This window comes from Echeneis naucrates, chromosome 7 (assembly GCF_900963305.1).
Source record: "Echeneis naucrates chromosome 7, fEcheNa1.1, whole genome shotgun sequence".
NCBI classification, from domain to species: Eukaryota; Metazoa; Chordata; class Actinopteri; order Carangiformes; family Echeneidae; genus Echeneis; species Echeneis naucrates.
Window position 1 is genome coordinate 20,411,661 of NC_042517.1, and position 27,811 is coordinate 20,439,471.

Sequence of the window (27,811 nt, forward strand, 5' to 3'; positions counted from 1 at the left end):
AAGGAAGCCAGTGGCTTTCTCTGAATCCTAATGAAGTCGTCCTTTGTTTTATTTTTTTGTGCTGGCTGAAGCTCTGTAGTGCTAAACTGAGTTTGTCATGCTTGAAGAGGTCTTAAAGAGCTGAGGCCTGGCAGTGTCTGACAACTCGCTGAAGGCAGCTGTCAGCTTTGGACATGACAAACATTTGACTGACAAATCAGCATCCATGGAGGGATTCTATGCATCCTGTTCAATCATATATCACTTTGGCCAATTGTTACAGCCTACACGAGTGATAAGTGTTCCACTGAAATCCCTCACTGATGACATTACATTGGGCTTCGAAGAACGCCTAAAGATCTTGTATTAGACCTTTTCCTGCTTTTTATGTGAAATGTTAATGTCCGTAAGAGGATGTTTGTGGTTTAAACATCTTAATGTGGTTGTTGTTTCAACTCCATCTCTCTGAAACATCTTGGAGAAACAATCTTCTGAATGGGTGATGGTTTTCTGAGTCTTGATAATAATATGAAGATTCAGTGAAACCAAGTCCTGTAAGGCTGACCTGCTAAATAATCACACATTACACACATCACATCGTCATTGAAAGGGGTGTCCATTTTGCTAAGAAGTAAGCTCAGAAGTAAAGTCTGACTTAATGACAATGTTATTCCATTCACATTGTCAACTTTTAGAGGGTAAGAACATCTAAATAGTATTGTTTTTCTGTCCTTTAATGAGTGCTCAGGCTTATCTTTGTTCTGGAACATTTCCCCTTTCTGCATGGGGTCCCAGTTGTTTTGTAAGGGAGGTTGAGAGAGGTGATGGCTGGTAAACACAGGCCCAGCCAAACCCACAGACAGAGGCCTTTACATGGCTCAGTTTAACTGCTTTGTCTGTGAACTGAAAGCAGCTGTTTATAGATTCATGTTAGTGACAATATAATAAAGTGACAAATTAACAGTCAAACATTCAATTGTATTCATTTGACATTTATTTAGGTCATAATTACACATTTTTTAAATTAAATATCATCCCTAAAGTTTTTGCACAAAGAACTGGCATGGGAGTGCAAACAACACAGCAGGTTGACAAATAAACATGCTTCCGTACAGATTATTTTCATCTTGTTTTAGTACTATGAACTAGTGTGAACGAGGGGGTTTCAGACATGATGCTCTTTTGACCACCAATCAGACAATGCAAAGTAAGAGTTGGGAATATTAACAAATTTCTGATTTTAAAAAAGTTTGGTAAAATAAAGCACAGCCTTAGAATAAACATTACAGTGCATTAGAAACATGCAGTTAACAACAAAAATCTTTGTACCGAGGACTCTACTACTACTACTGCGTTAAAGTGCAGGATCTCAGTGTTGTGACATGCCACAGGTCAGGAATGTTTGCAAAAGATCTCCACTACAGTCAAATTACAATGTAACCAATACACAAAGAACAGTAAAAGTGCTTTTCTCCTGCAAGGACACAAGAGACAAACCTAAGACTGTACATTACCTTCAATATGATACCGTGCCAGCATTTTCAAAATATTGCAAGTAGATGGGCTGGTAACAATGCTTTTACACCAAGTATTTATTTTACTTTAAGTACATAATTACAGCCCAAGTAAATAAAAAGAACAATTCATTTAAAATCCTGTCCTCTCTGTGTGATCTATTGCTACCGTCTTCTCATGTAAGGTAAAAAAAAAACAAAAAAAAACCCCAAAACAACAGCATCTCAAACATGAGAGTAGATCACAGTCATTATAAACAGCCATATAAAAACTCCTGGGTATTTTTCACTTAATACATTCTGGCAATGATCAAGCATTTGATGCAAACAGATGACAAGTAGTTTTTAAAAGAAGCCTCGAGACGATGTATCCTAAATGTTCAGTTTACACAAACTCGTGGGTTCAAATTTTGTGAGGGAATTGTTGAAATAATCTGCATGTTTGCAACCAGTTTCCTGTGAGAAATTCTGCAAGATATGCAACTTTTTCTACAAAAAAAAAATCCTACTCAAGATTAAACTAAACTGCATTCCAAACAAGTTTCTCACTGTCTCTCTCACGATCAGTTCCAAGTCTGCCAGTTCTTACAGTTTGAGCATGAAAAAGAATTCACTGTTTTCAGAGTCTGGAGAGGAGTGGGACTGTCTGGGAGAGTGGGCTCCAAGGGGTGTGAGCTGACTCAGCAAGTCCAAACTAGTGCAGGGACTACGTGCCACACAACAGGCCCCTTCAGGGTTTCCCCGCTCTTCAATGGGGCTGGCACTACTTCCCCTGCTGGAGCTAGCACCGAAGCTAAAGCTTGCACTCCTGCCCTGAACCAGACTTTGGAGCCTCTGCCTTTCCTGGGCCTTTTTGGCTCTGTTTGCAATGTACCGCACCCTGCTTTGGCTCCTTGAGGAGGTTCGGCGTACCAGAGTCTCATCCACAGACTCCTTTGACTCTGTAGGTCGGTTTTCTGGGGCAAAGTCACTCGCGGTGAGGGGCTCCACATCAGTCAGCTTCCGCAGTTGCTCTGTCAAGTTGCTGGGTGGCTGAGACTTCAGTGTGCCCCAGCGGATCTGGTCTCTGGTTGGCCAAACAATGAAACTACGGCTGATGCTGCGGTACTTGCTGTCAAAGTTACAGGAAATGTCGTCAGAGGTCAGATCCCCGAGGCTTTTGGACATGGATGTCGTGGCTGTTGGGGTTGTAGCAGCAGAGGATGGCCTGCTGGCTACTGAATGCTTGAGCCCTTCCATGTAGAGCCGACTCCACGTGTGCCTTCTTTGAGTAACCCTACTAGGTGAGTCGACAGAAGCTTCCTGGGTGGGCTGCAGGGGTTGGGGCTTCAGCTTGTGTTCAGGGCATTCTTTTTGTTGAAGGTTGGGGTTTGATTTACTCTTGCTGAATCGCAATGTATCGTAGGACGTCAATGTGGTGTGACGGCCATTGACCCAGACAGGTTTGCAGGTGCTGCTGGCTGAGGGCAGGCTACTGAGGCTCTTCCTGGCCAGATTAGGCAAGGACAGGTCAATGACAGTGTCACTGGATGAGATGCTAGATGAGGAGGACATGCTGTCTCTGTGGCTGCTTGGCTCCAACTTGCTCCAAAGGCAGTCATTGGTGGTAGCATCCGTGCACACCTTTGGTACAGCTGACTCGGCTTCCTCAGCAGAGGGTGCAGCCATCCGGACATGACCCTCACTTTTTGCTCTTCTTACAGCTGCATGTGACTTCAGGTTGCTAAAAAGTGCCCTTCTGGCACTGGCTGTCTGAGCTGCAGGGAGTGTAGGAGTTGCGGATGACTCTTTAGCACATGACTTCACTTTTTGGTCAGATGTTAATTCTTCAAGATCAGTTTTTGATTCTGATTCTAGAGTGTCTTGTTTTATGTTCTGGTTTGTTGTGTTTTCTACAGATGAATGAGGGCTTCTGTTGATCTGGGTGTCCTTACACTGTGACAGAACGTTTTTTTCAACAGGGTTTGTTTGAGGGAGTGACATGGTTCTTGGGGTGTTGGAAAGGTCTTTAGGATCTCTACTCATCTCGATGGGGTTGTCCACCACCCCATTTGAGGGACATGTTTTTAGGGAGCCTGTATTTATTGCTGTGGATGGGGAGTGCAGTGGCATAGATGAGGAGTGATGTAAGAGCAGTCTCTCTTCTGGAGCAGGGACAGAGCAGATGAGACGTTCGTTCCTGGGGTCTTCAGAGTTCAGGCCAATAAATGGAAGAGGAGGAGCTGGTCTCTGCACTGTGGAACAGTCTATGTAGAGTGAGAAAGAAGGGGGAAAAAAACAAAAACAAATTTATGAAATACATTCATAATCACTACTCAGAATATAGTTTATGGTCACTCCAAAGCCTTTTCTCTGTGAATCTGTAGCTGTAGCTTCTAACTGAAACCCTGGAGGGATGTGATGGACAGAGGCAAAATGCTGATGTTGGGGTAGGATTCATGCAGGGGTTCCACCTTAAAGAAGTATTTGTGGTGTTTATTTTCTTATCTGTGGACTAATGGAAGTATAGGCAGAAAGATCCACTCAAAGACCTCCTCCCAGGGAGGATCCACTGCCCTGCTAATTTAAGTTGCTGGCAAATCTGAATGAGTTGTACTTTCGTGCTCTCAGTTAAGGAAGAATTAACCAAGTGGTTAAATTGTGGGTGATTTGTCTTTCTGCATGTATGTCTTTGTGGATGTTTCTACAGTGGGTAACATTAAGTGTATCTTAAAGACATCATTTTAAGTACTGATGTGCTGTGCGATATGGGGTGGTGGGGTATTAATATCAAATAGTGTAGGAAGTGAAATTTGCAATCTGTGGGCTGAATAGAAAGTATTCAAAATGTGTTTGAGTTCACAAGTATGTCTGCAGGCTCTGTTTGGTCCAGGATTCATGGAGCAAATGCATTCACAAACACACACCCCCCGTGGCTGTGCACAGCTCTGCCAAGACATAAAATTGAATTAAACACGTATCACATTTTATTACACCAAGTGTGAGTTAACCTTGGGGTCAGTACGAGACTGTGGACAGACTTAATCCAAGAGATGAATGGACACACTGAGGTAGAATTTTCAGGTAGCAAGGAGGAGCATGCCTCTGCAGAGCCTCATTTATGTCGGAACAGATGTCTGACATATGATGACTCGCTGCTCTAATGTTCCATTCAACTTATTGAAACATCTGAAACTTCTTCTGCTTGTGCCTAACAGGCAGAGTGTACTTCACAGTGAATTTGCATTGTACAACTGCCTATGTAGACAAATATTACTCTGATAATAAGTATTAATAACAGTAAGATAGTCCTTTGACTTCAGATCAGCATTTTTTTTATTTTTTGTCTTTAAACAGCAGGAAGTGATTGACAATGTACAAACAATAGACCTGGCCCAGACACGACCTGCCAACCTTATTTTTGGACCAACACAATGAACAAGTTTATTTGCTATTTAAAACAAAGACTGGGTGGAAAAATAGAAATTGTTTTGAACTGATCTGATTTGCCAATGTGTATGTGAATGTATGCTTCTCAAATAAAAGTTGGGACTTGATACTTTAAGACAGCATCTATTATATGATTTTCCAATCAAATGTGTGGAATGTGGAGAATATAATATGTGTAATTACTTCTTTGTAAGGCTTCAGAATGCTCACAACGTTTTAACAGACTACAACAGGGAATAGTCATGTTCACTTAGTGTTTTCCAGCAGCCTGCAGTGAGCGACTCTGTCCAGACCGGCACCTTACCCATTGATGTGAAAACACAAAACCCGCATGATGTCCTCATTATTTTCACGATTGTCATTTTGAATTAGTGCATTTCAGGAATATGTGAAAATGAAATACAATACAGACTTTAACCGCCCACACATGTGACAAAAGGGTCATGAGATAAGAGTCCCTTTTTACACAGAGATTCCAGTGCCTGACCTTTCAAATGACCACTCATTCTGCTTTGGCTTGTTTTCATCTAAGCAAAGTTATTGTTATCATTATTAGCAATTATGTGAAGGCGCTACATTCCTTCCTTGAACAGGCTGTGTAGAAAGAGCAAGTGAGAGTGATGGTATGAGAGGCGGGCAAAGGTGTTAATTCATGGTTACATTCATGCATTCAACAATTTACCTGGCTCTGGTCATCCCCTCAATTCTGCACTAGGAACAGAGAAAGCGTGCAAAAGGGACAGAGAGGGAAGAAAAAAAAAAAAAAAAAGGGGGATTTAGCAAACTGGAGAGAGGAGGACAAATGAAGGCAAGGAAACAGTTTACAGGACAGAGAAGGCATGTTATTCATCTTCAAATCAACACACACTATTACATTTTTCTGACTGTCTTCGCTTCAGTTATTATTATCATCATCTTTATGAACACTTTCCCCGCCAGAGTTTTATGAAAAAGTTGCCAGCCAGCGCCAGCCTTGTCAATCATATCCACTAATCGTTGAAGGCTCACTGAAAATGTTGTAGTATAGTGTAGTAGTGTAGTGTAGGAGTATGTGAACACTAAATACCCCAAAAGAAAGCACAGAAATTCAGCTATAAAAACAAACAATTCTACTCTATTTTCATTTGTGAAAATCTTGAGATATACATTTGAATATTGGTCATCTTCTTGAAAAACCTTTTTTTTTTCCCCATGGAAAAAATTTCATGAGAAAAATCTCTTCTTAAAGTAGTTAAAATTTGATTTGCTATTTAGATTTTTGACAGTTTCTCATTTACAAGTAGTAACACTGTATAAAAAAAATAAATAGATAAAATAACAAAAATGGTAATAATAATCGGTTTGAACCTATCCCATAAGCCTCCACTGCCACCCCGATCTCCAGGTCGGCTAACTTGTCCGTTTCTCAGTCTTCACTGTCTACCTCATCTACTCTGTCTGTCGCTTCTAAATTCTTCTAAAACATGATAGATGGAATTGTCTGTATCAATGCTTCTAACCTCTAATGCTTCGAAAATTGTCAAGGTTTTCCGTGGAGCCGAAATTTTTACAATTTACAAAGTGCAATGGTGGTGTATATACTCCGTTGCTATGGGATAAAAAGTTATGTGCAGTCAAACAGTTGTGTAGTTTTGAGCTTCTTGTTTGTACTGTAGTAATTCACAAGATCCACAACAGTGCCCCCATATTATAACCGTGAAAAAAATGACTGACGGCACATCTCAACAATGGCGGTGAGAGTGTTGATAGTATAATAATATTAAAGATACTTTAAGTAACCTTCTTATGGTTTTGATAAATAACATTTGATCTGTTTGATTGAAAAAGAAAGATACAAAGCAGGGGTGCTGACATGGAGATTGATCACGACTAACCAACAAGCGCACCATCCACCAGCATAAAACTAACAAAGCAGCAAGCATGCAAGAAATCTTGACTTCATGAACACCATAATTTTTCCCCATGAGAAGCATTTAGGTAGGGATAACACTGCCAATTATCACATAATGGCCTGGATGATCAGCTTTTCTTCACAACCACATCCCTTTAAATCTGTCATGTGAAGGAGGAAGAGGGAGTTGTCATTTACTTACTGCAGATGTCAGAGCCTTGTGACTTCCAGGCCTTAACTAAGTTCTGTTGGTCATGTGTCCCAAATACTTCAGACTAGGCTCAGTGCAAACCTATACCCAAGACCACTTTAATATCTCACCCACAGCTTCTGAGTGCACCAAATTTCTGTGGTATGGTTTTTCACAATGACAATAAATCTAATACTTTTGAATTATACTCAGTGTTAAAGTTGAAATATTTTGAGACCAACTTTAATCTAGTATTATAAAAGACCCTTAAAGACAATTAGTTAGCATATAATTAGATATTGTAAAATGTGTTTCTCACAATAAACAATTTAATCATTAACCAGGCAATTACATACAGCAAATAAGGTCAGATATCCCGAGAACATCCTGATATCATTTCAGGAGCTATTCTCTTCTGCAGGTCTTGGCTAACACATTATTCACAAGACTAACCCTACGGCTTGTCCACGTGTTCCCATTTCTAATAAAAAACAAATAAAAACAAATAAATAAAAAGCCACAACTGTTGAATCTGCTGAGGACTGAAGCTGGTGAAATATGGACTAAAAGGGGGAACATACCATAGTTCTATTCATTTTCAGTAAAAACTTACCACTTTTCTCATCTTTAAGGCAGGTGGATAGTGTTGGGTTCAGTATTTTAAGGCAAAGAGAGGTAAAATTGGAAACAATAAATGACAGGACTCTGTATTGGTTAAAATGCAAAGAAACAAGTTGGGTTTTAGATTTGACCTCAAACTCTTGGGGACAAATGGGATATAAAGGTGCTAGTCTTGGCTTGTGTGGAAGTCTACAGTATATTAAAGGTGTACTACATCCACTGGGTTCTCGCTAAGGCGGCCTCATCTACATCTTACCAGCAAAGAACATGGGGGACTTGTGGCGCAACTCTTCCATTTTCTGAGCAAACAGGGCATTCATCTCACGCTGCAGGGTGCCAACAGCCCTCTTGCGGCTATCGAGGACAGAGCATGGAGGAAGCAATGGAGGCGACTCCAAGCTGCTCAGACTGCACAAGCTGTCACAGCTGCTGCTGTCATTAAGTGAGAGACCTTCAGTTACATTACTCTTTGTGAAAGGTGCAGGCACTGAGCCACAAACTGCACCACAGTTGGGGGGTGTTGCATGCTGCCAGCGGAGGTTCGTCTTGCAGTCTGTTGTAAATATGGTGGGGCTCTGCCCAGGTGTTACAGTGTTGGGGAAGATTTTTTGGGGCACACTGCATGGCCGAGGATTCCTCTGTGACACTTGAGACTGAGGTTGGAAGTGTCGGGTTCCCAGAGTTTGCCTGGTTTTGGATCTCAGAAAGCAGGCGGGTTGCTGAAGCTGGCCATCTGTGCAGGAATTGAGTCTGGGAGAAGACTGATTTAAGTCTGGCTGGGCAGACACGGACTGTGACTTGGATACAGGCTCTGGCTGAACTTGCCTCGTGGTTGAAGAGGAGCAACTACCTGCCTCCTTTTTCTCCCCAGCTGTTGTTTTAGACGTGCACTCCTGCCTTTCCTCAACATTTCTTTCAGTCTCTAGACTCTCCTTGGAGCCGATCACACACGTAATGCACTTGGATGACATACCCACCCTGCCTGAGCCAGTAAGTGCAACACGGGCAAACACCCCTGGCTTCATGTGCAGCGGGTCATGAAAGCGAAGCCGACTGGCCCGTTTCAGAGGCTCACTCACTGGTCGTTGCTTAGCAAAGAGTGGGCTCTTACCTTTACCCTCCTCAGGATGAAAAGCTCCATTGGTGTCAGGACAGTCCCACTGCTTGGTTTGATGAGATGGTGCCAGTGAATCCCCAGCGTGGTGTTGTGGTGGTGTGGACTGGTCAGAGGCGGAAGCAGAGGCCTTTTCCCTGTCTTCATATTCTCGCTCTTCACTAGCACCCTCTGAGCTGTAGTCTTTGGTGTCAATGGTGATCTCTGGGAAGCCCTTCTTGATCTTGGGCTGGCTTTTGGTAGGTGCACTTGCAGTGCGGCGCAGGAGGTGAGCACCAAAGGGGTGCTTACGGCCGTGCTGTGCAGCAGCATGGCTGTCCAGGGAAGACTGCTTTGGGTTTCTGTGAAAAAGCCCTTTTATGCCGCTGGCTGCTCTGGCCTGGCAAACACACAAGACAATACCATTGTCACACAACGAATACATCACAGAGAGATCATGCAAGAAATCTATTTGGCATTGACACAAAGGTTTGTACAGTGAACATGCTTAACATGTAACAAATCCCATCAACATACCCAAGAGCCTTCCTGGAACATCACATGAATGATCACTCACTCTTCATCATGATCATTGGCATTCCATACTGAATAGCTTTGAATTTGTTTCAGATTGGAGCGGTGCAACGTTAGTCAGACAACATATATTTAAAGCTACCTGTCAAAGTTTTACCTCAACCTATGTCCCTCTAAAATTGAAGGCACTGGACATTACCACCTCTATCTTTTGTATCTAACTGAAGTAAAAAGATGTACATTTGTGTACACATTGTACAGCTGCATGAAATTGCTTTAGTTTTCTACTTAAGTGTACCATTTATTTTTTATTTATTTAACTTCTCCTTAGATGAGGGTGCTATCCAGGCTGAATCTTTTAAAAGGTTTTCTTGGTTGTTTATAGCTGACATCAGTTTGTGATGACCCATTACCATCTGCGAAACTGGCAACGGAAAGGAGTGTCATGCTATCTCAATCTCCTATTAATTTGAGGGTGGGTGACCGGGCATACTGCTAATACGTGGACATGGAACACCTCTGTTATTGAGAGAGGGCCAGTCTCCTACACTTACCTGTCACATTCAACAATCTCACTCATCATATTGCCTCTACGCTTGCCTATTTTCAATCTAATGTTCCATCACCGTATGTGTTTTTTTTAACTACCTCATGAATTTAAGAAAAAAGAACAAGAATAGGCTTAAATGAATCATAAAGTCACAACAAGTAAGGCAGAAATGAAACAATGACAATGACAACGATGAGGACATTCAGACAATGGCACCAATGATTGTTAAACTGATTCAGTGGGAGAAGGTTTCATATTACGTCACTTACAACCAGCACATGATTTGTTTGAACAATGTGAAAGAAGTAGCTCCAAATCAGTTTTTGTTTTTGTTTACGCCTTTTCCACTGCCAGTTGAGCTGGCCCTCAGATTGTATCTTTTGAAAAGATCATGATTTATCTTTTTCTTTCACTTCTTTAACATGTTACAGCAGGAAACAATTTCAAAATGTGTAATCTGTTGAGAGCTGAAAAATACCTATGTCTATTGTAGAGTCAGGTCTGACTGTTAGTGGTTAGTTAGTGGTACTGGTTAGCCTTGGCAGGTTTTTGACTCAGGAAAATCTGGCTTTTGGGTGTCCACATCTGGTGGTGGTGGTGGTGGTGGTGGTCAATGAAGAGGCAGGTAAATCAAGCCATCATAACTCATGTGAGACATGAGTTGGCCTTACCATATTAATACTTTGTAGGCTGACAAGAGAGGGGTGTGTGTGTTGGGGGGGGAGGTCATTTCCGTGGCAAAGAGGGTACAGCATGTGGCTCATGCAAGATTGTCTCACTACACCTGTGTTCTGAGCGGCAGCTTCAGGGCTCCTAAAAATGTCTTGACTTTAAATGGAGCATTTGGAAAAAGAGGGGTCCACTGAAATCACAGACACAGGAAAAGAGTGGAAATCAGAGAGACGGGACGATGAAAGAAAAAAATTGGGCAGGGGATAAAAGAGAGTCACAACAAGAGGCACAGCTGAGAAAGAGGAAGTTTAAAAGCAAGGACAATGAAGAACAAATCTCCAAAATATCTGGAGATACCTGACTGCATAATTTATGACCACAAATAACATTTTGACACAGCCGCACAAGCTAATGTTCTTGTTAACAGTAATTGCCACAGTGACATTTTCATTTTGCAGAATAAGTGTCAGAGCTTTTGAAGCAATGAACCAAAGTAAAGCTTTTGTTCCACAAACGCTTTAGGAATTCATGTGTTTATAACTGCCTGAAAATAATAAAACAGGATGGGGGGCTGTCAGGTTTGCTGGTTTATTGAAAGTTCTGTATGCGAAAAACAAACAAATTGACCTTGGCACTCTTATCTCACTGGCAGTATTATTTGATTTTTACAAATGTTTTAAGTGCCCTTTTTATATACTTTTTTTGCCTGGAAAAATTACTATTACCTACAGTTATTGTAAAATCCTGCAGCCATCAATGAACAAAACCGAACACAACCAAAAGACAGATTCTCTCAGGACACAAAATACAAAAACTACACGTTTATGCTTATGACTATTATTAGCTCTAACTCTTAAAACAGTTAAAGTTCCTTCTGGCTAAACTTTCTGCTGTTAGTGAATGATATCCAATGAAAAGAGGGGTAAGGTCTGTATTGGATTTGAAAAATGTTGGTTTATGTTGATTTAGGCACAACAGCTGTTTCATTCTTCATCTGTGTTGTCATGCAGCCAATAATCATTGTCAGTCAGTGTTGGGTTGGTAACCATGTTCTAAACAGGACCATAACAAAGTGTCAAGATTATCAGGAATTTATTGATGATGTATTGGAGCCCCTGCAAAGCATCCTTTACACACTATTGTTCTCATGTCATTTAACACTGTTCTAAAAATTAAGTTTACATTTGTGATTAATGTTGAAGAAAAAAATTATGTTGACACTTATTTCTTATGATTCCACATAAACAGTCTCATAAACTTCACTGGTGTTTTTTTAATTCAACTCTAGAACACAAATTTTCCCTTGTGTGTAGCGTGACAGCAGTACCTACCTTACCAGTGATGTCATTCACAGCCACATGAACAAAGATGGAAGCCTCCTCCATACCTTCCAAGTACACATGGCGATAACCTGCACACAAAACATGTTAGACAAGGCCACATTATCTGTGACTCTGAGATGGTTTGAGGGAAGTATCTGGGTACGGAACCACATAGAATAAGGAAAATTATTTTCTATAACATGGCACTCTAGATGCAAAAACCCGAACAAACAGTGTAAACCTTGTTAAATCCTTGTTAAACTTGTATCCTTAATACTTTAATTAATTTGGTGTCTACCCAGGGTGTGAAGAGGGGCTAGCACATTTTAAAAAGTATTTCTACGTGAGAAATACACTGATCAGGCATGACATTCTGACCACTGACAGGTGAGCTGAAGAAGACTGATCATCTCTTCATCATGGGTTCAATAACTAGGAGTTCAAGTATCTCGGGGTCTTGTTCATGAGTGGGAATCTGCATTTGCTGTAATGCATCAAACAGAGCTGAGATAGAAAGCAAAGCTCTTGATCGACCGGTCAATCTTTGTTCCTATCCTCACCTTTTGTCATGAACAATGGGTCATGACCTAAATAACAGATTCCGGGTGAAACTGAGTAGAGTCGCTGGTCCTTTGTGTGGAAAGGAGCCAGTTGAGGTGGTTCAGGCATCTGATAAGGATGGCAGAGTGTCTCCCCAGGAAGGTTCTCCTGGCATGTCCAAATAGGAGGAGAACTCAGGGCTGACCCAGGACCAGGTGGAGAGATTACATCTACTCATTGGCCAGGAAGCACCTGGGGATCCCTCAGTTGTGCAACAAGTCGAGGTTGCCAGGGAAAAGGAAGTCTGTGGCTCCTTGCTAAAGCTGCTATCCGTACAACCCGACTTCGGATTAAAAAAAAAATAAAAAAAATGTAGCTCTCATGGGGTATTCCCAATCTACAGTGGCCAAGATCTATCAGAAGTGGTCCAAGAAAAGAACAATGGTGAATGGGGGACAGGGTCATGGTCATCCAATGCTCACTGATGCACATGAGCAAAGAAAGCTGGGCTGTGTGGTCTGATCCAACTGACGAGGTATGGTGCTCAAATTGCTGAAGAAGTTAATCCTGGCTCTGTGTCAGAATACACAGTGTATCACAGTTTGTTGAGTATGGAGCTGCATAGACAAGTCATCTCCCCCTGTGCACTGCTCAAAGCACCAACAATCGGCACGCGAGCATCAGAACCTAGAGCAATGGATGAAGGTGGTCTGGGGTCTGATTAACCCCATTTTTTTTTTTTTTTTTTTTACATCTCACTGCTTAGCTGGGAAACACATGTCACCAGGATGCACTATGGAAAGAAGGAAAGCCAGGCAGTGTGATGCTTTGGGCAGTGTTCTGCTGGGAACACTGATGGTCCTGCCATCCATGTGGATGTTACTCTGACACTTACCACCCACCTCAGTATTGTTGCAGACCATGTACTTTTCATGGAGATGGTATTTCCTGATGGCTGTGGTCTTTCAGCAGGATAATGTGCTGTGTCACAAAGTGAAAATGGTCCAGGAACGGTTTGAGGAGCAGCAAAAATGACTTTGAGGTATTCACTCGGCCTCCATATTCCCCAGATTATAACTCAATTTTGCATATGTGGGATTGTGTTGGACAAACAAATCTCATCCACAAAAGACTCCACCTCACAATGTACAGGACTTAAAGGATCTGCTGCTAACTTCTTGGTACATGATACAACAGACAGCTTCAGGGGTCTAGCAGAGGCCGTGCCTCAATGGGTCAGGGCTGTTTTGCAACAAAAAGAAGACCAACACTATATCAGGAAGGTGGTCATAGTATTATGCCTGATTGGTGTAAAACAGAGTAACAGACCATCTGTAGATGCAACACATTTGTAAAATGAACACTATTAGTTTGGTTTAAACATTGAAATATGAATCACAAAGCAGGCAATCTGGCCATACAAATTCCTGGGCAGCTATGTAAATGATATTAGTGAAACATAAGAAAAAAAATGTATTTGTGGAAGTCACAATAGAGCCCTGATCACTTCCATGGGAAAGCAGGCAATTCAGCACATCTTACCAGGCATCATACTGTTGAAGGCGATGGTGCGCTGGCCGATGTAATCTTGACCAATAGGATCATGATCCCACACAAGGAAACGCACCAAGGTAATCTCTGGCATGTGGATGGTAAACACCAGAGTCTCCTCCCACATTGGGTTGAAACCTACAATGGAGGGTATGGTGAGGGGGTAGAGAGCAGAGGGAGAAAAGACAGAGCAAAAGGGAAAATTGAGAGGAGGCAGGACAAAGTCAAAATCAAGAAGAAAGAGAGCAACAGAGACAGAGTGCAGACAGGATGGACAATTAAGGACAAAGTTAGAGGGCAAACTCAGCAGCCATCAATTATTCAGTGACTGTGTGTGCATTTAGAGTATGTACTGAGTGAGAGGTGCTGGCTGTGAAAGCCTCCTAAGCTGAGCTCACTGTTAGCAGATCAGAAACCATACAGACAGTATACACACATCCATAGCTATACCCATACAACCAATGCATCATGGCATTCAGCCATAATCATGGGAAGATAAATCCCAGCAGAGTTTAACTGGAAATGTTAAATCATTTTAATGCACCTCACAGAACCAGTCTTTCTTCGTAAAGTCAAAAAGTGGTTTTATTAATATATTAACTCACCGTTGTCATCCACCACTCTGGTCTGTTCCTTGCAACAGTCAACAGGGAGGCCGATAATTTCCACTTCCACAAAGGGATCAATGATCTGCCAGGAAGACATGAACCAGTACTTAGATTTCAGTCGTCCCCATTTCCTGCTTTGTGCAGTGTGGCTATGTTGTTTCTTTTCTGAAGAAATCAGAAGATATAAATGACACATTTTATTTTTGACATCCAATTAGCCACCAGGATTTTTTATTTTATTTTTTTTTATTCACATTAGGGGAAAATGCCAAAAGCAATCAACAACTGTGGATGGTAGTAATTCCATGTAAATTGTGTCTGCTATAAAATTTGTTTGCTAGGATATCATACAGTTGAGCTCTGTGTGTCATATCAGATCTAGCAAACTGATGCATGTCTTGATTGACAATGGTCAGTGATAAGTGACAGCACCCAACTGTATTGTACAGACTGACAAGCTACACAGAGGACCTTCAGCATTGTCCATATTGTCTGTAGGTGAGTATACACCTGACTGACAGCACTGAGCATGCTCTTAGCTGCTTATAAAGTGTTGAAATGTCTCATGTATGCTACTTCTTGATTAAAGAGAAAAGAGTCACATGGAAGTGGACCTGCTATATGCAAGCATCAAGGATGCATACAGCTTTTCACTCAAACTACATAACACTTCTGTCACTGCACTCTGAACTAATTGCATTTACATAACATTTTTTGCACTACTTGACTGTCACTTTATCACTATCACTGCCACTTTATACTTTTTCTAGTACTTCTACTCCTTATTTCTATTGTATTTTTTTCTATACCTGTGGTTGCTGCTGTAACAACGAATTTCCCGTACACGGGATTAATAAAGTACTCTTAATCTTAATGTGTTGTCAGATCAATGAAGGCTTGAAAGCTTAAAACTTGAAGGCTGCTCTCTTCAGCACAATGCTGCTGGTGAAAGTCTATTTAAAGTGCATTGAAAGATGTAACAGCAAGAAAAGGAGCAAAAGTTTGCAGATTCTCCCAGGTGTTATGTTTGTATCAATGCTGATTAGAACCAGTTGATATTTCACCCAAGTGTAAATGCTGATTGCTGTGGGAAAAAGCCTTATGTTAGATGGTGTCATTGGCTTTTTGAATTAGTGGAATTGTGGCTATAGATGCTACAGCACACAGTAAAACTCATCCTTGTTTTATTTTGTTCAAACCCAGGCACATTTTCAGACAAAAACAGACCCATCATGGCTCACAAAAATGATATAATGTGACCATCATCATTTCAGTAGTAGCTGGATGAGGAACAGACTGCAAAGCTTAGCGCACTCTTCAAACCTGACACTCCAATTTGATTACTTTGCAGTCATACACTGAAATGATGCTGCACATTTCTCAGGCTCCTCTGGAGACCTTTTTTAAAAAATAAGAAATCACATAGCACACATTGTGTGAAATGTTTATTACTATATTTGTCCCTACATATTTCTTTTTGGTGTATGCCAACTGAACGTCTGTGTGTCCTACCTCTCCCCTGTCCCCTAACATGGAGTCTTTTGGTTTTGGCAGTTGTTGTCCACTGATAATCTTCAACATCAGCTGTTTCCTTATCTGACCTGGCAGTGGGTCCTCTAGGTTGGGGTTAAAGGCACCTGCAACAAGTAGAAATGAAGTACACTGTTTGTGATCCTTAACTCATAAAATTAAATAGAGAATTTTCCTTGTGACCTTTAACACTGCTAATATTTTCATATTTAAGGGTCATTAGTGACATACATACAATATATATTAATGACACGCTGATCAGCTGTCGGTTATTTCAGATTTTCAGTAAATATACATAAATAGATTCGAATTAATGCATCTGGTCATAGATTACCTTAAACCTCATCACTTCTGGTTAATACTCTGCTCTCTGTATTAAGGTATTGTGTGATTTGGAATGCCACCTCCCACGACTTGACAATTTTTGGGCTTTTTGTTTTTTGGTCTCTTTGAATGTGGCATGTTAATTTAAGCCCTCTGATCACTTTTTATCTCATGGATAGGTTATTCTACCTACCATGGGGTGTCTAGTACAGCCTTGTTGTAAAGATAAAAGTTTTGTGTATGTGCTATGAGAGCCATTACAGTATGGAAAGGGCAAACATTTGCAGATTGACTCAGGTGATGTGTTTACATTAATGCCAAGCCTGAGCAGAACTATACATGCACTGGTTATACTAGTAGTAGCCTGATGAGACTAACTGAATATTAAAGCACAAAATGATGATCAGTATTTAAAAAAAATGTGACCAGGGCATTCTTTAAAAATACTTCTGACGTCTATGCTTAATATAAAAAAAGATAAAAATAGGGTGTATGCCCTTACTATCACACATGCTGGCTGGCTTCAGAATGTAGCCACAGTTGCCATTGCTGTAGAACTTGGCTCTGTTAAGCTGCAGGACCCGTCCCTCTGACTGGTAGTTAAGTGCAACTTAAATCAAAGCATTGGAGAAAAAAAAAAAAAAGGTCAAAAATACAGCTATTGACTGGCAAATCTGACCAGTGTCCATATGGTGGATTGGGATGAGCTCCTACCAAGCTGGCAGCCAGTGTTCCAAAAGGGCTGGGGGTTGAAGTTGGAGGAGTCCACACGGTAAGAGGAAGGGTAGATGCGGGAGAGCTGTCGTTGGTTGAAGTGGATGAAGGACGTACCTTTCTGCTGCATCACTTGATGGGCTTTAGTCTCACTGAGTGATGACACCTGCCAGCTACAGTTGGCTGCCAGGGACAGAAAGCCATCTTTGTTTTCTGTATCAAGTTCATAATTTCAATTCAGTTAAAATGTTGCTAACTGACAACAGTTTGTGCAAATACCCCCAACATGGTCTAATGGAATGGTAAAATAGTCTCATTTCAAAAGTAATTATCAACATCTGGCTGAAGCCCAAGAATAAACTGTATATAAAGAAGACACTGGAGAATAAAGGGAATGTTTGGTCTGGACAAGAGTGAGACAAATTATAATATGAGATATATTTATTTAAAAAAAAAAAAAAGAAAGAAAGAAAGAAAAGACTCAGAAAACAGTATTGGTAAAAGAGTGATGATGAAGGTGCTAACGGTTTAATAGTATTCTTTGTCTTGTTAGTTTTTAGCCAAATAATCATTTTCAAAAGAAATTTTCCACAAAAGGTATTGAACCTAGTGAAGCTAACACCTATGGAGTGCGAACAGGATTGCTCACCTTGTGCCTCAATGTCATAGAGACCCACAGATCGAGTGTATTTGACCAGATCAGACAGAGCTCTAGATAACTTCATGGTCTTCTTCTTTCTGTGAGGTCAACAAGGGTAATAAGTAATTAGCAAGACTAATTATACACAGTGTGACAGTGCTTACATACAGACATTACACTGCCCCCCCATTACACCCCACCCCCCCAATCTATATTATATATTATCGCACTTTTGTTAAGTTTGGTCAGATTTTTACATGAAATGTATTATGTATATATAGTATTATGTGGGTAAGTGGAAATAGGAATTCAAATATAGAGGGATGTGTGTGACTGTGTAGCATACTTGCTGTGGTGCAAAGGGGCACGTGAAGAGCTACTTGTGCTTTCTTGATCTGTATCAGTGTCTTCAAAGCTAGATGTCTTCTTCAGCTTTGTCGATTTTTTCTGCAGACAAAAGATTATTGGTCAGAAAACTATTGAAATGTGTCCTTTGCGCAGCTTAAAGGAGAAGAACACTGAAGCTCTGAATACTCTGAGAATTCATGAGAATAGATGTGCAATGACCCCGTTTTCATCCCAGGAGATGAAAAATTGAGTAGATACGTAGGTGAAAATAAACTGAACTAAAAGCAGAATTTAACAAAAGGCCAACCTTGCGTTTAGAGAAGTTTCCCATGAACATGCGGCTTGTATGCTTGTTGCTGCTGGGGTTAGCCTCGTCAGCTGTGTCTGTCCCATCCTCACTTTTACCCTGCAGGAAAAGCAAATATTTAAGGCCCTTTTAATCTTACCTTTGTGCTTACCTTTGTGTTTAAGATTTTTTTTTCTTCCCAAAATGGTTGTTCGAAGAAAGAAGTCACAAAATTCACCTTCAAATGTTTTGTGACCAACAGTTGAAGGTGAATTTCAAAAGACAATGGCAAAACATTTTATGCCAATAGGTTTAACGAGTGAACTGACAACCTTGATGGAAGGAGAAATCACATTTATCAAGGGAAAATAAAGCAGAAAGCTCAGCTCTCCTCAGAGGAGCCATTCTTCATATTCACACCCCAAAGACCGTAATAGGTAAAGTGATCCTGGATAAGGTGTAATGAAAAACTTTTAGCTGCCAGTGAAAGAAAGCTCAGCGCTGTTTTTATTCACGTAGTGTTTTCATATTTAATTCTAGCTGTTATTTAGCTTTTTATTGAGGTTGTTAGGGAGGTATTTACTAATCTGTTACTTCTACACATTTGATATCAGCAGGAGCAACGTGTTAAACATATTTAATTTTCTTCTTGTTCCAACCTAGAAAATATACAAGAAATATTTTAAAAATCCTTTTTAGCACATTTGTTTGTAACTGATATGAATTTAACAGAACAGCAAAGGCACATCATATGTGGGGCCAATACCACTGACATGCTTGTATGTTATGGTAATAGTTTAAATTATGTGTGTCCTGTGTAATGCTGTGAACTTTTACACACCTTCCGTGTGAGATGTGCCCTGGCTTTTACCTTGGAGCCAGTTTTGCCAGTTGGCTTCCCAGCAGGAGGGAGGGCTGAGATTGTATAGCTGTCTGGATCCTCTCGATCTCGGATCTTAGACTCTTTCATCAGGTTGTCTAGCTTTTTCTTGGCAATGTTCTCCACCTGTTTCCTGTTAGCAGATGTCTGGAGGAGGAACAGTAACACAGTGTGATGATTACAGATGATCATGAATGGGGAGAGGATGCTAATTCCTGGAAGTTATTCCTGGAAGTTATTGCTAATTTTTTAAATTTTATATCAATCATGTGTTTTGTTTTACACTAAAGATGTTTTGTATTACTAGGCAATTTGCTCAAAGGAGAAACAAATAAAATAGGAATGCAAACGTATGTGTTAACTCAGTGTAAGAGTCTGCTACTTTTCTAGTGGTGTTGTGAAACATTTGTAAATTTACCATTTTTGATCTGAGACATCACTTTGACTAAAAATATTTTAAAGGCTTAGCTCTTACTGGAGAAATACAATCAACAGATGGAATTATATTGAAATTATTATGAGCAGACTGTTAACATGTGTGACAGAAATTAAGTAAAGATATTATCCTGTAAAAGACACTAGAAGAGTCTGACAAGATAAAGAAAGAAATCCCTGCACACCATTTGATGATGGCTTCAGGGAATTGAAGTGAGACATCCTTTGTGCAGGAAAAATAAATGAAAGAGTAGAGATCACTGCTCAGCGTTTCACATAGTGCATTCAGATATCGCCTCTGTCATTGGACCGCAGGCAACAGGACATGCATCATGAGAAGTTTGTCTGAATTTGCATATTTAAAACCACCATTGATCATTTAGCTGTGAATTATGTGCTGACTATGTGACAGTTTCACACATACAGAAGAAAGACAGAAATACAGCACTGTGCAAAGATTGGAGGAATTCAGAGGAAGGTGGGGACAGATGATTTTAGGAATAGTGTGTCCTTATCATATTACCTCATATTAAGCATAATGAACTGAAAGAAAAGACCTTGCTTTGTCTTTAAAACAGACCCAGTTCTTCAGTGCCTTTAGACCATGGCTCTTTCATCCCTCTGATGCAGTTCCCTGTCACTTTGAAAAATAAATAAATATTATTATTTTTGATTCTATTTTATCTTAGTATGTTGGTTTTTTTTCATGTAATTCTAAATTTAAAGAGTATGGTGATCTTGTATTATTAAAAGAAAATGTGTTTTGTTTTTTTGTTTTTTTCCCCCGCTCAAAATTTGCGTCACAACCGCCAATGCTGACAAGAGTGGTTTATCAGTACGCTTAATATGTGGTAAAAAATTGGCAAACAACAAAAAGTTGCAATAATGGTGACTTCAGCCCTGATGTGTTAACTAATGACTATTTTAACATTTAGTAATTAGTTTCAGAGCCTCTGTATCCTAAAGAGGATAGCTCTGGGTTCCAAAAAATTAAGTTCAGAGTAAAACAGGAGCTTATAGTTTCACTGAGCTTAAGTATGTAAGTAAGTGGATTCAACCAACAATCAGTTCAATTTCACTTCTTTTCTCTGTCATGCCTGATAATTTGCATCACAAACAGTGATATTTTTTTGTGTACGGCTTGTGTATTCCTGGAACGTCTTCTTCCATACATAGATAAGTATGGGTGCAAGATGAAGCATGCACCCAATTACTCACTGAGTAAGAATTAAAAATAAATAAATATCATGCATACTCAATAACAATGATGAAAAGAGCATGTTTCTGGTTATGTGCTTCCACATACTTTAGTCTGTGTTTGTTTTGTTTCAGCTGCATTTACAGAACATCTGAGTGTGTTTTGGATAAAGAATCCCACTTGGAAGGAGGCGGTGTATTGCCAAGTACTTTTGGGACGCATGGCACGATGAGGACATTTTTAGAGTGGCTGAGGACAAGCTTTTAATACAGTACCTTCCACTTGAAAAGAAGCAGTTGAAGAGAAGATGGGGGAACAAACAGGAAGAGACAAGAAAAATGAGAATAGTCACAGAAAGCGAGACAGACGCAAAGTGCAGAGATAAAAGGGATCAACAACAAAGACGTAGTAGGAGAGGTGGAGACTCCATCACCACAGCTAATTTTAAACACAAACCTTCAACAGCAGAAAAGATAAACAATTCACTTGCAAGTATATCTAAATGTGGTAGAACAAATACATTTGGTGAGGACTAAAACAGGAAACGTACATCTCCGTTCATCAGTTTGCAGTCGTCCTCCATCTCATCAGCACTGTCCTCGTCTGACACATCTCCCTCCTCTGCATCCTCATCAATGTTAGGAGGCAGTTTCTTTCCCTATTGGAGAAAAGGACAATCATTCAGTGAAGCAAACAGCTCTGCGGTTCATTTAATGAATTTATCCATCATAAATTAAGAATTTGAAAAATAATGGCGTAAAGCAAATGATACTACACTAGATTAGACTTTGTATATGGTATATCCATCTGTACTAAAAGGGCCAAAAAAAAAAAAAGTTGCGAATCAAATTTAAATAACCATAAAAATCAAAAATGGAATTAAATCAGTGATTGGAAATCATGATACCAAATAAAAACAAGTTGATGTCCCAATCAAGATCAAGGTTCAAATATTTTTTTCTGCCATTATAGTCCAAAGCTATAATCAAATTAACACTAATTCTAACTTTGAAAGCTTTGAAGTTAATTGGTGATCTGAGCTTATCACAGAAGGACAGAATCAGTCCCTTTCCTAATACCCAGACCTCAGCTCCAACTTTACCTTAACAAGGACCTTGCCGTTGAGGGTTTCTGGTGATGGCAGCCACCCAGACTCCTCAGTTTTGATGTTGGACAAGTCAAGTTTGTCCCCCAGAATCTCGACCAGGTACTGGGCCATCTTCTTTTGCTGGGGAACACTGCAGTGGTTCTCTATGGAAAGGATGACTGGGTAACTGCAAAGTAGTCACATACAACATCCTTGGGTTAGCGGATGGAAACATCCAGGAGGAGCATTTATCGAGGAATCTCTTTTCACAGGAGATGTTAGAGTGTATTGAAGTCATGATTCAAGATCCAGACTCAATAATGAGTGGTGACAGCACATACTGTTCAGTCCATTGGTGATATACTGTATTACCAGCTGAACCTTCAAAATTGTCAAGAAGTGTGGGAGCTCCAAGTGCCTCACAGATTTGGTTAGAGGCAAATTCAAACTTAAACGAAAGGTGTGTTGTAGGAGGAAACATCTAAAACATGCAGGACCAGAGTTGGAGACCTCTGCTCAAGGGGATATCAAGTAGCAATATGGGCCTGTTGTCAAGATAAAGAGAAATAAAATCCAAGTGTTCCTGTTTTGGACAGGATGAATCACATTGACTTTGATAATCCTCTGAACTACCTGTTAGTGCCATCATAGGTTGGCCTTTGTGTTTCAAGGTGAAATGCCATAGAACTACACTGCTATGAATTTGACTACAGAAAGCCAAGGTCTGGATTGCTACCTTGAGACTGACCCAATAAGTACCTGTTGAAATATCCACACATTAAGTAACATTTTAAAGTTGTCTGAAATGCAGTACGCACATTCATGTCTACCAGTGGATGAACTGTTACATACTGAACTGTTATAGTGCCAAATCATAACAGGTTACATCAAGGCATTCTACATATATAAACAACTATGCCAATTGTGACATGACCTGAATGTGACCACCAATGATCCTTCCAGCTTGTAGTTTGATTTAGTCAATATTGTCTATTTGAGTGAAGCACATGTGGTCTAGCTGGTAAAACAAATCAGCCTAATCATCCATTTCTGTCAGCTTCCTGCACAGTCCATTTTTATCCAGTGTCCTACAAAATCTGATCACTCTTTGATGTTGAATGCAGCCTTTTACTCTGTTCCTTCTTGAGTCAATTATCTGTGGAATATCTATGGTGTCCACAAATATGGCATCACAACCATGCACTGAGGGTGAGCATGCACACAAAGGGAGTAGTTCTCCTTCATTTTACTTTACTAGAGACGGGATCTAAAAATAGAGATTTTCTCTGCATCCTTTAGACTGTGTGCATGTTGACGGGATTACCGCCATCTGAGGCTGTGAGGAAGAGGAGGAGGGCGTTTGTGTGCATGCTTTAATTTCTCTGTTATTATGTCTCTGCACAGGTTGATTTATAGTTGGTAGACACAAAATGTGGCAACATAAAAAGAAACTGAGTCAGGAAAAGCAAGTGCAGTTTAAGGGCATTGAGGATAAAAAGATCACATGCCACAGTTTTCACTATTACAGACCCGACCCTAAATCACAAGCTATGAGACATTTTGCAGTGATGTTAGGAAATATACATACTTAAAACTGGGACAGTCATAAGCTTTTCATTTTTAATGGGACCTGGCCTTTCATTTAAATTTCTCTAGAGCTGAAGAAAGGGTGTCATTTATTCTCTGAAGAAAGAATCACAAGAAAAGAAAAACAAGCATTCATTACAGTCACTTTTAATCCTTAAAATCCGAGGTCCTCTACCATCAACCCTGTCTCTCACTGTAAATGGATTTCTAGTTACGAGTCAATGTGAAATGAACTTAATTTTGCCTAATGCAATCAGCGAACAGTGACTTATACAGAACACTAACTTGTATATTGGTACAAATAGACACATAGCTCTCAACGGACAATTGCATTCCAAGCTTCACTTCTTTCATTTTTCTCATCATTTTACAATCCAACAGTCTGTGCAATTTAAATTAGGTGTGCTTTCTGATGACCTACATGCCCATACTACCATTTCCCATGCTTATTAAAGGGGGACAGACACACCTGCGTCACATCAGTTACCACTGGACCAGAAACATGCAACAACATGAAAATTATCTCTGGAGGCAGTCTAACTGGCTGAATATGCGCTTTACAGACATTAAATAAAAGAAAACTTAGAATATGCTTACAGTGTATGTGTGCACCAGTGTGTTTGTAAACATACTTGTTCTTGACGAAGGCATATTTGTTGATGGTCTCAATGACGTCTTTGAAGAGAATCTTGGAAGTGAGGGTGTATCCGTGGTGGACAATAGGCTCGCCGTCCTGTCCATCCCAACAGTCCACTGTGGACAGGAGAGAAGAAGTTGTATTTTGGCCCGTTTCTGATCCTTTCTGATCCTTTGAGCCACAACCATAATGTACTGTATGTGAGAAGTGCAACAACTCATTGTCTGTAAGGCGCATTCAGGCAATAGTCAATTGAGGTCATTGCTCCCTAAAGTTTTGATCAGTGGTGTACCTCGTAGTTTAACACCTACATAGACCACCTCTTCTACTCACAACAGCAAGGCTACTAATTACCAGTACCAGTATGCAGATCATACATGTAAATAGAGGACAGAATTTTGAGGCAGGGATGAGTGGTCTAGCCACAGAACTGACTGTGTGCATTGCCAAGGAAAGAATAGATTATAGGGTGGTGAGCAGACAAGTGCCTTTCATGTTACATCCAGCTTTCAATTCCATGAAGTCTTCCTTAATTCTCAGGTACAGGGTGTTTGTGAGATAGATGTATGGCATTGAATACAGGATGCCACAATCAAAATAAGGTGGCTGCCTACCATTAGCTTATTACTTCCAATTATTGGTGTAATTGGTGTAAACAGGAACATGCACCAGAACCAAAAGATGCCCAGCTGCCACAGACACTCATTAAACAACTCTCCCTGTCCTCATGCTGCAGATACCAAATCATCATTGCTCTCTTTTTCTTTCTCAACAACTGAAGCTGCAGTAATTATTAGTTATCATTTTTACTGCAATTATCACTACTGATACACTGCATCTGCTATTTTAACAGTGCCAATATTTGTTTAATTACTTTTAGTAACATCAGTCTTTAAAACACTATACTTCTGTAAATGTATTGTATTCCATTGTGTTCTCTTTCCTCTGCTCAAGTGTTCTCTCCTATCGCCATCCTTCCCTCTCTCCTTTCTCACTCTCAAACCAACTAAACAAGGCAGATCACCATTGATCCTGAGTCTGGTCATGTCTGAGATTTCTGTCTCACAAAGGTTGTTTTTACTTTCCACCGTTGCCAAGTGCTTGCTCATGGAGGGATTTGTTGGGTCTATATGATTGATCTATAATAGGCATTAGTGCCTTGAAGTAACTTATCTTTTGCAGCTATACAAGACTTCGTTTAAACAGCAGTTGTGGCCCATTCACTAGTGATTAACACCAAGTCCTTTACATAAATTGAAAATGAGAAAAAGCGAGTAATAAAAAAAACAGTAAAATTATTTCTTTTCTCATATAACATAATTCTTCCTGCAGGTAGATGAAGTAAAGCGTCACTTCGTAGAATGTGGTCCTAGTGCACAGCTTTTGCCAAGCTGCAGAGTAGCTGACCTTCAAAGCATGTGCATGCATGTTACACTTTCATAGATCTCAGTCAACTTTAATTTCTGCTGCCCTCAGTCCTCAGGCAGTGGGCGCTGACCTTTTTACAGTAGATAATGCCAGGCACCCCCCACGATGTCCGCCTCCGCTAAATGTTTTTTTAGTCTGGGTTATTGGTCGAGGTCATAGTTATCCCCACTGTAGAAATGTTCTTCACCCAAGCCTCCTTCCACAAACAGTAAAATCCTAACTGATGGTCCAGAACGTAGAATGCAATACTAAGTCTGGCCTTAAAAAGGCCAATAAGTACATCTAATTGTAATTAATCAACTAGTCTTATGCTTTCTTAGCCACTGTGTTCCTCCATGAAATATCATCTGGCATTGCAAAACCTTGACAAAAATTAACACTTTTTCTAATGAACCTTGGTTTAAACAGTAGCGCTGTTGGATGAAAGCCAATATTTACATTTAAGAGTGTAACCCTAAGGCTCTGTTGGCGTTTTTTCTGCCATGCTATTTTAGGGTTGGCTATATGAAGCAATCGGTCCTCAAATACAGCCTCTTCTGCCCTTTCTTGACATTCTTTTGAAGACTCATCTCTCACCTCTAAACACCCTTACCCTTACTTCTCACTCCTTTGCCTGGGGCCTGTATCAGGAAGTGGGATGTGGAGCTAGCGAGGTAAGTTCAAGCTGAATCCTGGGTTTTCAGTCCTACAAATGTGGCTCACTTCTTAGAAGGATCTTTCACCATGCTAACTTATGATGAACGGCTAACCTGCTCCGGAGCAGGTCAGAGCAGGTTGGAGACTGAAGTCACTGAGCATAATAGCCCCACCCTCTGACCAATCAAGTTCCTCAGAAAATTACATCACCTTTCGAGGATGACTTCACACCCCAAGAACTCAACACTAATTGTCAGAAAATGCCTCAGAAGAGCAAGAGTTTTCAGACTGGCAAAACCTGTTTGATCCCTCAGGTGAGTTATGAAAGATATGGGTTATTCAGATGGACTGAGATCCATATGTCAGTTTTTATACCCGAATGAGCACAGAGACACTCAGAGGATCGTTGGGGGTCCACAGACTGTCAATCATTACGATACATTCGTATTCTGTAGCTGATGATGTAGCTGAAGCTTTATTGTTTTCATAATGACAATGATTGATTGATTCCCCTTGATTAAATGACCTTAAACAAGAACACTGCAATTTGTCTACAACGCCCCACATGTAAGTGATGGGTTTGCTGAATTTCCAAGACACGTCTGAGGACATAACAGAGAGCTCTGATGATACAGCAGGGAATTTAAAGACGAGAATGAAAATCAGAGATAAAAAGGGGGGAAAATTCTGTTCCTTAATCTGGTATAGAAGTAAAGAGTACACATGTGGCAACTTGGACATGTGCCATGAATTTAAGAGTACAGATGTCAGATGTGTGTTGACAAGATGGGCTGGTCATAAATTAGAGAATTCCTTCATTACATATTATAACGTATGCATTTACACAGTCCTTCCAAAGTTTTGAAGTTGCATTCTGAAAATTCTGCATATGCAATTTTCATTTCAGCTTTTATTATGTTCTTCATTTCTAGGAACTTGTTGATGAACTTTATTAGTAGGTTACTAGTGGTAAAATGCTTATAACTCATGCATGACATGAGTTATAAGCTGCTGACAACCAGACAGAACAAACCTGGGATGTTTTAAGAGTTTATAACCAGCATTGTGGGACTGAAAATCACAAGTGAGGATGTAAGGTTACCTGAAGCTGGATCACTAGAAGATTGCCTGGGTATTTTAATCCTGCTTTGTGGTACAGACCTCTGACCTCCTTTTATTATCTAAATGTATAACTAAGTCCTGACATGAAGGTCTCCCATCACACCAAAGCATTAGTCACGTCCCATACCTCAAAGTAAAAAAACAAACAAACAAACAAACAAACATGTAACAAATGAGTCAATGTGAATGCAATATGTTTGTATCACAAATTTTCATTCTACAGCTCCACTACAAGACGTTTCAACATATGAAACGCTGTGAAAAAAATTCAAGTATAGGCTTTGAAAGAAGGCAGATAAAGAAGAGGGAAAGGCAGGATCATGGACGGTGAGCTGCATGCATATGAACGATAACATCAGTCTCAATTGAAACATTACAGCAGTGCCACTTACTATTAAAAGCAACCTTCTTGAACCCTATCCTAAATTGTGTCTATTGGAGGTGTGTGAATTCCATGTGTGTGTT

At 40.2% G+C, this 27,811-nt stretch overlaps 1 protein-coding gene across 6 annotated transcripts in view; it reads right to left on the reverse strand.

Annotated features, from left to right (window-relative positions):
- Positions 1-960: 960 nt before the first annotated feature.
- Positions 961-27,811, reverse strand: part of plch2a (phospholipase C, eta 2a) — a 150,642-nt gene continuing 123,791 nt past the window's right edge. For 4 of the 6 annotated variants that reach the window (XM_029506648.1, XM_029506654.1, XM_029506651.1 and 1 more), the window contains 15 exons: positions 24,156-24,276; positions 21,952-22,123; positions 21,400-21,507; positions 19,178-19,363; positions 18,358-18,456; positions 18,049-18,149; positions 17,712-17,800; positions 17,063-17,275; positions 16,851-16,958; positions 16,007-16,131; positions 14,492-14,576; positions 13,878-14,024; positions 11,805-11,884; positions 8,736-9,117; positions 961-3,739 (listed from right to left, as the gene is read on the reverse strand). In XM_029506648.1, the coding sequence (XP_029362508.1) occupies positions 2,079-3,739; positions 8,736-9,117; positions 11,805-11,884; positions 13,878-14,024; positions 14,492-14,576; positions 16,007-16,131; positions 16,851-16,958; positions 17,063-17,275; positions 17,712-17,800; positions 18,049-18,149; positions 18,358-18,456; positions 19,178-19,363; positions 21,400-21,507; positions 21,952-22,123; positions 24,156-24,276 (3,677 nt within the window). In that variant the 3' untranslated portion in view covers positions 961-2,078. The remainder of the gene's footprint in view (positions 3,740-8,735; positions 9,118-11,804; positions 11,885-13,877; positions 14,025-14,491; positions 14,577-16,006; positions 16,132-16,850; positions 16,959-17,062; positions 17,276-17,711; positions 17,801-18,048; positions 18,150-18,357; positions 18,457-19,177; positions 19,364-21,399; positions 21,508-21,951; positions 22,124-24,155; positions 24,277-27,811) is intronic. The other 2 variants (XM_029506650.1, XM_029506649.1) reach the window with 2 other exon arrangements.